General features: G+C 40.3%; 1 protein-coding gene across 2 annotated transcripts in view; it reads left to right on the top strand.

Annotated features, from left to right (window-relative positions):
• PARN (poly(A)-specific ribonuclease) overlaps positions 1 to 13,594 on the top strand; it is a 172,343-nt gene that overhangs the window by 117,177 nt on the left and 41,572 nt on the right. For both annotated transcript variants that reach the window (XM_059693217.1, XM_059693219.1), the window contains exon 22: positions 10,655 to 10,841. In XM_059693217.1, coding sequence (XP_059549200.1) covers positions 10,655 to 10,841 — 187 coding nt within the window. The remainder of the gene's footprint in view (positions 1 to 10,654; positions 10,842 to 13,594) is intronic.

Genomic DNA, 13,594 nt, shown 5'->3' with positions numbered 1-13,594 from the left:
CAAGTTCATCAAGACTGTTAAGTATGGAATTGCTTCCCAACTCCTATTTTAAGTTATGTGTTTCGTCTTAAAAAAAAAAAAAAAAAAGGTTTCCTCTCTTTCTCTCTCAACTTCCAATTCTAAACTTCTTTGGAACTCCATCTGCTCCTGTGTGAGTCCATTTTAAAATTCCTTTTTACTTGCTGCACATCGCTACCCCATCTTTTTAAGAGGTATGTCAGCGCTTGTGAAAAACCTTTTTTTGTTTGTTTAACTTAGGTTTAGAGCAGCTGCTTTGTTGACAGCTTTGAGGGGTAGGTTAAAGTAGTCATCAAAACCATAGGGAGATCGGGACTCAAATCCAGCTCTGCCAATTAGTTATTTTGGCCCTCAGCAGGTTACTCAACCTCTCTCAGCCTATTCTGTTTGTTTTTTTTTTAAATTAAATCTTTATAGTTCAGATTATTACATTTGTTCCTCTTTTTTTCCCCCCCATAACTCCCCTCCTCCCAGCTCCCGCCCCACCCTCCGCCCTCACTCCCCACCCACTGTCCTCATCCATAGGTGCACGATTTTTGTCCAGTCTCTTCCCACATCTCCCACACCCCTTTCCCCCCCAAGAATAGTCAGTCCATTCCCTTTCTATGTCCCTGATTCTATTATAATCAACAGTTCATTCTGTTCATCAGATTATTTATTCACTTGATTCTTAGATTCACTTGTTGATAGATGCATATTTGTTGTTCATAATTTGTATCTTTACCTTTTTCTTCCTCTTCCTCTTTCTCAGCCTATTCTTGTGTGAGTAAAAATAGAGCTACTGCCCACCTTGAGGGGTTGATTTGAGGAGAAAAAGAGCATGGGCAGATTGGTTACTCTGCAAAGAAGGCCACCGTCTCAGGCAGGGTCCTCACAGTAACTAGCCCATGGACTTTACTCTCTTTTTGTCCTTCTAATCTCCAACCCTGGAACTCAGGAAGACCTCCTCCAACACCCCCAGGGAACAGCCAACTTCCAGGCGCAGCTTCGTACCCCCAGGGTCACAAAGCTCTACACCCACACCTCCCTTCTCTCACAAGTGGATCCCACACAGCTCCTCCCCGGGCCTTGCGCTATCCCTCACCCCTGGGCCCTCCCAGGAACTTCTTTCCAAGGACATGGAAACCTGCTGGATCCCTTCCATCTTTTGAGAAGAACTCCTGAGACCCCCAATTTGTCTTTGCTTCTGATCATTTCTCTCCTTTGACAAATTAAAGTGGCCTGCATCCACCCTCCTTGCCACTGTTTCCTCTTACTCTCATCCTATGTGGTATTCCCTCATAGCGCCGCTTACTCTTACTGAGCTCCCCAGTGTCCTCTGTACCATAGCACCACTGGACCCTCTGCTCTTACCTGTGACAGGTCCATTGATCTCTCCCTTCTTGAGCTCTCTAACACCGTCTTCTCTGGGCTAGTCCTGCTCCTTTTCAGCCTGCAGCTTCCCAGGCCCTGTGCCTGCTCTTCCCCATCTATATGATGATTAAATGCCTGTGTTCCTATTTCCATTAGGAATTCTTTTCTTATTCTGTGCCTTTCCATTCCTGTTACTGTTCTTTCCCCCTCACCCACAGTGATGTAGAAGTGCACAGACTAATAACCCTGTGGGGCCTCTTGCTGCACTTAGCATGGCCGAGGCCCTCTGTGGTGTGTCCTCGCTCTAACTTCACTGTGGGTTCCTCTCTGCTCCCTCTTTAGGGCTCCAACATTAAGGTTGTCTTTCAGTTCCTCAATCAAGATTGTGCTTCCTCACTTAGAGATTGATCAGGTCATTTTCCTTTGGTTTAGAGCAGTGGTCGGCAAACTCATTAGTCAACAGAGCCAAATATCAACAGTACTTCTTCAAAATAGACTCACCCAGGCCGAAAACCAACTTCTGTGCATGGGCCATGAAGTTTCAATCGCACTGTATGCACTCCCACATGTGATATTTTGTGGAAGAGTCACATTTAAGGGGCCAAAGAGCCGCATGTGGCTCATGAGCCGCAGTTTGCTGACCACGGGTCTAGAACATAATTCCCCACTCTCAGTGATTTTAACACCGTTACTCTCCCAACCTGCAAGTCTCAGGAAAGACCACAATGTCATTTCTTTGGGGAAACAGTCCCTATGTCCTAGGTTTGATCAGCTCTCCACTGGAAACCCTGGAGCACTGCTTTTTTCTAAGCCTCAGCACACGTGGAGCTCTGTACACTGTCTTGGCCTCCCTACTGAACACAAGGACTGTGTTTCTGATTCACCCTCACAGCTCCAGTTGCCTAGTCTTAAAAGATGGTGTGTTTGTTCATGACTGAATGAATAGATGAGTAAGTGAACAAATGAGAATTTAATGCATCAGTATCTGTATTCATAAACAAATGGATAAATAAATGAACAATTGAGAACTAAGTACATTTATAAAACAGCATAATTCTTGTTATATAGTAAGTAATCAATAAATGGCAGCTTTGTTTTTTCATTGACTTTTCAGCTTATAATCATGAAAAGAAAAAAACACATACCACCAGTCTGGTTAATGGAAGCAATGTTCCTTAATGACATCATTCATTAAATGCTAAGGCAGTTGTTATAGGCCATGGGAATTTAACACTTAAATAGCAGCCTTTTCCCCTTACACTCAACTTTTTAATATCTTGTATTTATTGTCTCTTCTTCCCTCCTGCCCTCCTCAGGTTAAAATCATTTCTCACCTTGATGCTTACCTACCTGGTGTTCCTTTAACACTCCGTTCCTTTCCATTCCTTCTCCTCTAGAAGATGTGGGCTTCTTCAGGGTAGGGAATGTCTCTACCCTTCTGCCACACCCCAGTACCTAGGACCAGTGTTTGTTAAATAAATGAATGATGATGACTGTTTAAAAAGCAGACTATTGCGTTGTCAGTAGACTTAGTAGAAATTAATTGACTAATTTTGATCTTGGTACAGTTTTGAAAAATTATAGTTCAGACTTTTTGATTTTATACATGTTGAGTATGGTTGATATATTGCTTTTTATATTTTCCACATTTTTACATAGGAAAGATTTTGCTAGATTGCGTCCCAATTCTAAATGATAGCTGTATTCCATGAGCTATTACAGACCTAGGTATATCAAGCCTCCTCACTTCTGTACACTAAGGCCTTCTAATCTCCAACACTGGAACTCAGGAAGACCGCCCCCCTCCCCCACCCCCCCCGCCCAGGAACCAGCCAACTTCCAGGCGCAGCTCACCGAGTTACAGCTCACTGAGTCTGTCTCTGTAGAATGTCTTATATTGACTTGGGCATAGTGCTGTTTGTCGGAATTATCTTTTGTGATTTAACAGCAGTAGTCTCATTAATTAGGCATCTACTATGTGCCAGTCTTATGCTAGAAGCTTTGCATACATATTCTCTGTTCTTTCTTATAAAATAGGTAGATATACTCATTTTACAGATAAAGAAACAGAAGCCCAGAAAGGCAGATGACTTGCCTCAGGCAAGGTCAAGATTTGGGCAGGATTTAACCTAGGTCTTTGGGGCCTCAGAACCTTTGGTTCTCCTACTTTGTTCTCTTACCTCCCTTTTTAATATTATAGGCTTCAAGTAAATGTCATTATATCTATATGTCAGCCTTTGTCCAGTTTATAAAGAGTATTTTCTTTGCTACTTCTTTGACCCTAATTAGAGAACTGTGGGGTAGAATGAGGTGTTGGACAGTGATTAAAATGAGTGCCTGTCTTCCTTTAATTGAGGGACATGATGTGGAGAGAACACAGAGTCATAGACATGACTTGTAGGTGGCAGAACCAGTATTACACCTACTCTGCCACTTCTCACTGGGTGCTAGTTGAGTTTTCTCTCAGCCTTGTCAGTAACACCCACCTTTACTGTGGTAAGGAACCAGTGAGGGGTGTGTGTGGAAGGCGTTTGTAAACACCAGCTTCTCTTGCTAGAATGCTCTGCACTTCACATATTTGGAAGCATGGTCTGCTTCCTTTTCCTTAATTCATTTCCTTTTTGGGTGCCCCCTCAGAATCAGTGCTATAGTGGATACCTTGGGAAAGCAGAGATGAATGAATCAAGTTGCCTCGGCTTCTTACTTCATTGTTTCCATCTGTCCCCTTTATGGGGCTTGGATCTCTTTCATTGCCTTAGTTTTCACTCTTTCAGGCTCAGTACGTTTTTTTAAAAATTACCATTTGTTGGAGAAGTACACACAGGATGAAGGAAGTACAAGGACAAGGGATCACAAGCCGTGATCCTCATCTTGTACCCGAGGCAAGTCCGTTGGCCTTATCGCTGCGGGCTCAGGTGTGGTGATGTGTAGGGACTGTTATTGCACAAGGGAATCGGCTCTTTAGCATCAGAGTCACCTCCTCTTGTTGCCAGTCAGGGCTCTTCATCCTCTAGATCAGGGATTTTTAACTGAATATTTTGTGACTATGTATCCTAGTTCAGACTTTTTTCTCTTGAGTAAGAACAGGCTGCCAACATATATAAAAGCTTTGTTTCTCCCCCCGCCCCCGCTTTCCTTCCATAATCTTCCCACCAAAAACCTTGGGAGAGCCCAGGCACTACACAGATGAATAAAGCATGGTCCCTTCCTCAAAGGGCGACTGGGCCTGTTGGGTAAATATGTGGGAAGAGTAAGAGCTGAGGTGAGGGCTAAGTAATTACTGAGGGCCCTGTATAGTATACTAGCAAGTTGGGACTTTATCTAGAAGACTCTGAGGGTTTTCTACAGAAGAGAGTGGATGTTGTCAGTAGGGAAAGGATGGACTGCACAGGGTAAAACATAGGATCCCATTTTCTGGGCTGGCCTGCCCACTTTTGCCTATTGGCACATTTGGGAATACCTATATTTCATCATGCTCCTATTAGATTGCCCATTCCTGCCTGCACCTCAGTGTCTGCTGAGACTTGTGCATGGGTTGAGGAGAAATACATCCCGAGTCAGGTTTTTGAACAGAGGAAAATGTTTATAGTGACCATTAGGTTGGTGTGGTTTGGTTTTGTTTCGCCTTAACTCCTTTCTTTAAAGGTTTTAAAGTTTGCTCCTTTGTAGAATTCAAAATAAAACCCTTCATTCCCTATCTGATAAAAGTGGAAAAGTGGTCATGCTGTTGAAAACCAAAATTTGATTAAAATTTTATGGGACATGAGAATACATTGTATCCATTATGTTCATATTTAAATAAATAAGCAAACACAAAACATTTGGTGTCATGCTGGCATGGTGTGACAACCTGGAATGACAGTAAAGTAGTGCAGGGCCAGGCCAGATGCTGTAAGAGAAGTGAGGAGGCTGTCTTAATGGGCATCTGAAGCAGACACCGTTGAGCATGAAAGCCCATGTTGGTGTATGGGGAGTAGGGTTTGGGTCTGCAAAGCTGGCAGAGGCCACGCTGGCACATGTCACTTCTGGTGGTGGGATTAATATACCAGATAGATTCCTTCTCTAACTGTTGTGTGGAGAGATGGACAGGCTCTAATCATTTTGCAGACAGGTATATATGCCTGTCTTAACTCTAAATGATATGATCCAGGACCCTTCCAGTGCACGTTGTGTCATGAGAAGAATGTAGGCTTTGGTTTGCATCCCAGCCCAACCACTTATAATCTTTGGGACCTTGGGCTAGTCACTTCTTCTGAACCTCAGTTTCCTTGTCTATAAAGTCAAGATAATATTTACAGGATTTTCTGTGCCTGGCAGAGTTTGTATCCGATAAATATTTCTCTTTCTTGTAGGCATTGGATTAATAAGAATATAAGTAATCCCCTTAGAAATTGAGAACAGGATGTTGGTTGAGGATAGCCATTGTAAAAAAATGCAGACATATTGGTGTGTCCTGCATTTTTCTAAGTGCTCCCCCACCCTACTCCCAGCATTTGCTACCATGAACTGATTTTAGCTGTCTGATAAACTGGCTGTGTACAGATGACCTTAGCTTCCCGGGGAAGGTGTGAGAAGTCTGGCATTTCAACAGCAGTGCTCATTTACACTACTTGGACCATTCAGGGGCAGCTGCGTACCACAGAAGACATTGACACTGAAATAACTAACCTGGTCTTTCATAGACCTTCATATTTGGACAGTCTGTATTGGAAATGGCCCTTAATTGGACAGGGTAGACAACAGAAACCTAAACAATTTGTTTGGTTGAGATGTAATGAACATCTAGGAAACCACCACTCAACTAAAGAACTAACATATTGCCAATAAATTAAATCTACCTGTTGTTCCTACCCTACCTCACCCTCCTGATTCCCTGCCAAGGGCAACCACTCTTCCAAATGTTGTGCTGATCATTTCCTTGTTTTTCCTTTTGTTTTACTTCTTTTTATCTCTCTCCCCACCTGTATTCATCCACCCCTCTTTCTCCTCCCCTTTCCCTTTCGCTCTCTCCCTCCCACTACAAATCTATAACATGTTATCTTGTTTCCTGAGGTTGAACATTTCTTGATATAATTATTGTCATATGCTTCCTTTTGTGTGAAATGGCTATGCATGCTTTTCATGTCTTTTGCCCATTTTTCTGTTGGGCGCTTTCTTACTGATGTGTAGGTGTCTTTATGTATGCTGGTGCTCAACTCTGTCAGTTGCATATGTTACAAATATCTTCTTCCATTTTATAGATTGTCTTCACTCTCTTTAAAGTGTCTTCTAATGCACAAAAGTTTTCCTATTAATGTGGCCAAATTTATTATCTTTCTTATGCTTAACACTTTGTATCTTCATAAATTCTTTCCTACTTTAAGCTCAGAAAGATATTTACCTATATTTTCTTTTCAAGTTTGCTTTTAACATTTAAGTATTTCATCCATCTGGAGTTGATTTTTTGGCATAGTGTGAGTAAGAATTCAATTTCATTTTTTTCCTATGGATAAACAATTTTTCCAATTTTCCTTTCCCACACTCTCTGTCATGCTGTCTCTGTCCTAAAGCAAACTTTGACAGATGCATACGTCTGTTTCTAGGCTCCTCTATGCCATTGGTCACTTTGTTTGTCTTTGAACTACACTGCCTAATTACTGTAGCTTTACAATAAGCTTGTTTGGCTACCCAGGCAAGTCCCCCTTTCTTTTCTTCTTCAGAAATGTCTGGGTTATTGTTGGCCCGTTCTTCCATTTAAATTTTGGAATCAACCATTCTAATTCCACAGAATAATTGAGGTAAAACTTATATACAATAAAAGTACCCTCTTTGTTGAACAATTCTGCATTTCAACAAGTGTAATCACCACCACACTCAACATATTAGGGCAGTTCCATCACCCTGAAATTCCCTCATCTCCTTGGTAATTGACCTCCTCCTGCTGTTGGCTACCACTGCTCTGTTTTCTGCAGATTTGTTTCTCATTTCATTTAATTTTTTTCCAATGTTCTATTAAAATGTTGGGATTTTTATTTTTATTTTTTTTACTGCAGTTACATTAAACCTATAGATCAATTTAGGAAGGAATCTACATCTGGTGTTAAGTCTTCTTGTCCTTAAACATAATGTATGTATCAACTTAGACTTAGCTTGACAGTAATGGAAAGTTCTTAATTTTTAGAAAGAAAAAATCTGAACATTTTAAATCTTTAAAACTTCTAAAAGAATCATTTTACAAAATAATTGTTCATCTAAATAAATACATAAATGCACACAAATATATGGCAGACCTATGGCAATATTACATAAAAAAAAAAGACCCATTTTGGTTCCAAACCAGCTTTATTGCTCTTCTACAAGATCTTAGGCAAGCTGCTTAGCTTCCCTGATGCTCTGTCTCAGTATCTGTGTGATGACTAGAACATCCCTTCCTTGTGGGGTTATTGTGAAGATTAAATGCTAAAATGTGTGCAGAGTGTCAAAAGACAGTGTACTTAGTACAATGAAGCTGTGAGTGGATGAGACTATTATGTGGGAGGAACTGCTCTCACTCACCTATAAGGAAACAGGGAGGACTCTCAGCGTTAGTTCCCCAGTGGGTTTAACCAAGTGGCACGACCAAAAGATGGCCTTGAATCATTTCCCTGACAAATCTGGAAAAGGTTAGTGTTGCCAAGCAGCTGACTGCACGCTGCTTCTGACAGGCAAGCTGGAATCACTGGAGGACACAGCTGACAGCCAATTCATTTTGCTGATTCATCCATTAGAAGGGTGGCTTTGAGCCAGAACTTAGCTTCCAGATTAAAGGCCGAGAGCTGCAAAGCTGCTGGGACTTGAAGGAATGCTGGTAAATTATTGCCATGTGAAGGCCAGGAGTGAAAAGTGGATTGTTATTTGTTTTCCCTTTTAAGCAATCCTAATTCCAAATGTGCTCAAATAAATTCCCCTTCCGAGGTTAGAGGGTTGTTTGTAACATTTGTCCATGGCACTGAGAGTGAAATTATTGGAAACAATTGGACACTGTTAAACAGGTCATCTTGGCTCCTTTGCGATCCAGTCATCACCTTTGCTTTCATGGGGAATACTGACTCAGGCCTACTCTTTTACTTGGTGTAGTCCAAGTTAATTTCGAGAGAGGGATTATTGCAGATGTCATCCCTTTTGGGGACATTTGCAAAATGAACATGCTGGATATAGGAATGAAACTTAAAGAGGAAAATCCAGGAAGTGTTCATTTACCAACAGTTAGTACAGAATAATGATGGTAGACTCTATGGGTTCTCTGTGTATCATTTTGGTAGGTTAACCTGTTTTAGTAGGTAGTCTCAGGTATATAGGGAAATCAACTCTACATAAAGCTTGCATGTGACAGGGTGAGTTTAAGGGGATGGAGATTGTGTCTTTTTTATCAAATACCTAGCATAGTCCCTGGACAGACAGTGAGCAATTACTGGATGGAAGCATAGATGGATGGTGTTTGTTTATATGGAAATTATTGGGTGGTTAGATAAATGAGGGGAAAAGTCAGAAATGTGGCCACTGAAAGTAGGAAAAAAGTAACTGTCACGAGGAATAAGGTTTTCGAGAAAGGATCCTATTTCTGTGGTTCTCTGATTGATATGAGTGACTTTGGTCAATAGCATGTCTCCAGAATTTGATGCCTGTTTATCTCCTTGTGAGTGAGTCAGAGCACACTATTTTGAGCTCACATTTCAGTAACTACTCTACTTCTTTGGGAGACTGTATACTATGAAAGTTCCTTAATACCCTCATGGTTCTTTTTTCTTTTTCTTTCTCTTTAACTCTAGAGTGAATGTTTGAAAATTACAGCAAACTTCTTAGTAAAATTTGTGTTTCTTACAGAATTGTTTTTTTTTCTTTTCTGTAGTTTTATTTTGCTCTTTAAGTAGCTAAACATTAAGGGCATGACATTCTGTAATCCACTATTGTGCTGAGAAGTTTTAGGCAAATCTGGCCCACTTGGAATGAAGATTAAGTGTCAAGTGTAGGATATGTGGAACATCTGCCTCTCACGCAGTTGTCTTTCCCTCTGATTTCAGGTCCCTAATATAATTGAGTCCTTTGTCCAGTTCTGATGTTCTCAAATACTGCATGCTTATCACCAGTTGCTGCATTCTGCCTGCACTCATTCACGTAATATTTATTGAGAAGTACTCTGTACCAAGAACTTTGCTAGAACTGGGTATATGGATTCTCTGTCAAACAGTAAGGTGCTTTTTCAGCTGCCCAGATACCAAGTCAGCAAGGTCAGGCACTTACTGTCTCACTGCCAGTGTGTGAAATAACTGTTGGCAGTGAGTGGGCTAGGAGAGTATATGCTCAAAATGTATGAGCCAGGATCAGCAAGTGGGTGCCTATCCACCCACAGGCCTTCCATGGGTCCTCACTCCCACTCCACCAGCATTTTCCATCCCCCCCGGCCTCTGAGGAGGACACAGCAAAGGATTGCAACAAAACTGACCTGGCCTTAGTTAAGCATTAACACCAAGGAGGGAATAAGCTCCATCCAGCTTTCAAGTATTCCTGCCAGCCAGAGGCACATTACAGAGAATTAGCAGTCTTTAAAAGCGGAATGAGAAGAGGCATGTCTTAGGCATTGTGGGGATCTCTTGTATTTGCAGAGTCCGAAGTGAGGTGCAGAACAGCAAAAAGGCCCCTGGCTTTAGGGTCAAAGTAACCTGGTTTTGCATCCCATTGCTGCCACTCAACTCGTGGTGAGGTCTGCAGTCAATCACCTGACTTCTGTGCCCCTGTTTTCTCATCAGCAAAAGCAATTCCTCTCTTGTAAGTGTATTGTGAAGATTAGACATCATGTATGCAAAACACTGGACACTCACATATGGTAGAACTTCAGTATTTGACAGTGAAGATTGCTTTTATTGCCATTTTTATTTTTAACAAAATAAATGAGGGTTTACAGTTTTCCCTTAGTAGTTTTGTTTTGTTGTTTTCATTTTCTTACTCTGGAAATGAATAATTTTTAAGCAGCAGTGTTACCTGCAAATATTTTGAAAATTAATCTTTTACTTACAGCATGACAGTTCTTTACGTTTACAGAGCACTTTCACACTGTGGTGAAGCTGTGGAGTAATGACTCTCTCTTTTCTCCAAATGAGGAAACAGACTTGGTGAGCCCAAGGAATGTTCCCAAGGCCACCTGGCTTCTCAGTGTCAGAGCTGGTGTCTGAGCTCAGACCTGAATCCAGGGCTCCTTTGACTACCTCAGTGGCACCTCGGGGCTACGTCAGGCTCTTTCATAATGATTTTTTTCTTTTTCTTGTAGCTGTCAATACCAGCAAATACGCAGAAAGCTATCGTATTCAGACCTATGCTGAATATGTGGGGAAAAAACACGAGGAGAAGCAGATCAAGAGAAAGTGGCCAGAAGATAGTTGGAAGGAGATTGAGAGAAAGCGGTTAAATCAGTGTATATCCTGTGCTCTGCAGAATCACTATTACCACACCAATAGGTAAGAATCATTGGCTATTGATTTAGAAGCACAGTTATTCTAGCAATATCTTTTTTCTTGCTTCCTACAGGACTGTAAGTAATAAATCTGACTTTTGAGAAAGGACTTTTTAAAAAAACTTTTCCCATAATATCAGAAGTTACTACTACCTTAATTCTTTCTGTGCCTTATCGACCACAGCTGGTTCACTCACAGAAAACCCTTTTGAGGCAGACAGGATACATCTTATTCCCGTTTTAGAGGTGAGGAAATAGGCTCCTTGACTTGCCCACCAGTTTCAGTGAGAGAGCCAGGTAGAGTTGAACTCTGTTGTGTCTGATCCCTTCCTCTTCTCAGTATGCCATGTTCCTCTGCCTGAGCTCCTGAATTCCCTTCAGATCCTATATAGGGATCTGCACCACGTGCCAACTATAAAACGAGAACTTGACAAATACTTCCTTTAATGCTTTTCATAATCCTACTTTCAGAAGTTAAATACTGGTAATATTTTAGCATCTTTGTGAAACTACAAAACATAGGTATAGAAAAAGGGGGTGGGAGAAGTTCATTATAGAAAACTAGAGGCCTGGTGCATGAAATTCGTGCACTTGGGGTCGGGGGGAGGAGGGAAGTCCCTCAGCCCTGCCTGCTCCCTCTCACAGTCTGGGAGCCCAGCTGATAGCTTAGGCCCACTCCTCGTGGGGCAGTCAGACATCCTTAGCACTGCCATGGAGGTGGGAGAGGCTCCCGCTACCACCGCTGCGCTCACCAACTGTGAGCCTGGCTCAGAGCTTCTGGCTGAGCTGTGCTCCCCTTGTGGGAGTGCACTGACCACCAGGGGGCAGCTCCTGCATTGAGCATCTGCCCCCTGGTGGTCAGTGCATGTCATAATGACCAGTTGTTCCACTGTTTGGTCAATTTGCATATTAGCCTTTTATTATATAGGATTGTAAAATTCATAAAAGTGTGAATTAGCAAAAGAAAAAATTAGCTAGAATCCCACTACCCAGAGGCAATCACAATTAATATTTTGTATTGCTCTTCATACTTTGTAAATGGCTTTTTAGAGAGGTATGATTAACATAAAATAAAATGTACAGATTTAAAATGTTTAGTGCATAGAGTTTTAACAGTTATATACATCCATGTAACCACCACCCTAAGCAGGATATAGGACATTTTTATCTCCCCCCAAAGTTTCCTTGTACCCCCTTTTAAGCAGCCCTAAGCAACCACTTCTAATTTCCATCACTATTGATCAGTGATTTTCAACCTTTTTTTGTCTCAGGGCACATATAAACTAATTACTAAAATTACGCAGCACAACAAAAAGTGTAATTTTTTGCTGATTTGACAAAAAAATAGGTATAATTTTTATTCATTCACACTGGACAGCTATTGTTGTATTGACTACTGTCATTTTTTTATTTGACAATCTAAAGGAAAAGAGGTCAGTATTCCTGACTAAATCGTCTGGCATTGCATGTTTTAAAATTCTTGCGGCACACTGGTTGAAAATTGTTGCTATAGATTAATTTTTATTATTCTTGGGATTTGTAAAAAAAAAAAATGGAATCATATGGTATTGTGTTTGGCTTCATTTGCCTAACATGTTTTTGAAATTCATTCCTGATAAAATGTGTATCAGTAGTTCATTATTTTTTATTGTTCAGTAGTATTCCACTGTATGAATATACATTTACCTGTTCTCCTGTTGGTGGATATTTGGGTTGTTTCCAGTTTGGGACTATTATAAATAAGGCTGCTATGGTCATTTCTGTAAAAAAAAATTTGTGGCATATGTTGTCACTTCTTTTGAGTAAATACCTAAGACTAGGATTGTTGGTACTTAGGTTAGATGTATGTTAAACTTTAAAGGAACAACCAAACAATTCTCCAAACTGGACGTACCATTTTATACTCCCCACCAGTATTGTATGAAAGTTCCAGTTGCTCCATATACTTGCCAACATTTAGTGCTGTTAGTGTTTTTTCTTATTCTAGCCATTCTAGAGGATATAAGATGGTTTTAATTTACATTTCTCTGGTGACTAATGATGTTCATCACCTTTTTGTGTACTTGTTGACCATTTAGATATCTTCTTTCTGAGGTGGATTTTTCAGTGTCCTGCCCATTTTCTAATTGGGTTATTTGTCTTTTTACTGTTTTTTATTGTAAGAGTTCTTTTATGTAATCTGGATATACCTCCTTTGTCAGATATATGTATTGCAAATATATTTGAGTTTTGAGTTCATTTTATTAACAGTGTCTTTTGGTGAGCAAATATTTATCATTTTGATGAAGTCTGGTTTAAAATATTTTTTTATAATTAGTGGGTTTTATCCCTATCCAAAATATCTCTGCATTCCCTAAGGTTGCAATGATTTTCTTATCTGTTTTTTTTTTCTAGAAGGTTTATAGTTTTAGCTTTAATATTTAACTCATGATCCATGTCAAATTAATTTTGTGTATGCAGTGATATTGGAGTCAGTGTTAATTTTCTACATATGAGTATCCAGTTGTTTCAGCAACATTTGTTCAAAAGATTTTTCTTTTCTTATTAGATTAACTTGGCACTTTTGTCTAAAATAAATTGACCAGGTATTTAGGTCTATTTCTGTACTCCTCTGTTTCATTCATTTTTATGTCTGTTCTTATGCCAGTACCACACTTTATTATTTCTGTGACTTTATATTAAGACTTAAAATCAGGTAGCATAAACCCTCCAACATTGTTTTTCTTTTACAAATTATTTTGTCTATTCTAGATCCTT

Source organism: Myotis daubentonii, chromosome 4 (assembly GCF_963259705.1).
Source record: "Myotis daubentonii chromosome 4, mMyoDau2.1, whole genome shotgun sequence".
Classification (NCBI taxonomy): Eukaryota; Metazoa; Chordata; class Mammalia; order Chiroptera; family Vespertilionidae; genus Myotis; species Myotis daubentonii.
Note: the sequence above shows the minus strand (reverse complement) of the source record. Positions and strands in the feature narration are given on the sequence as shown.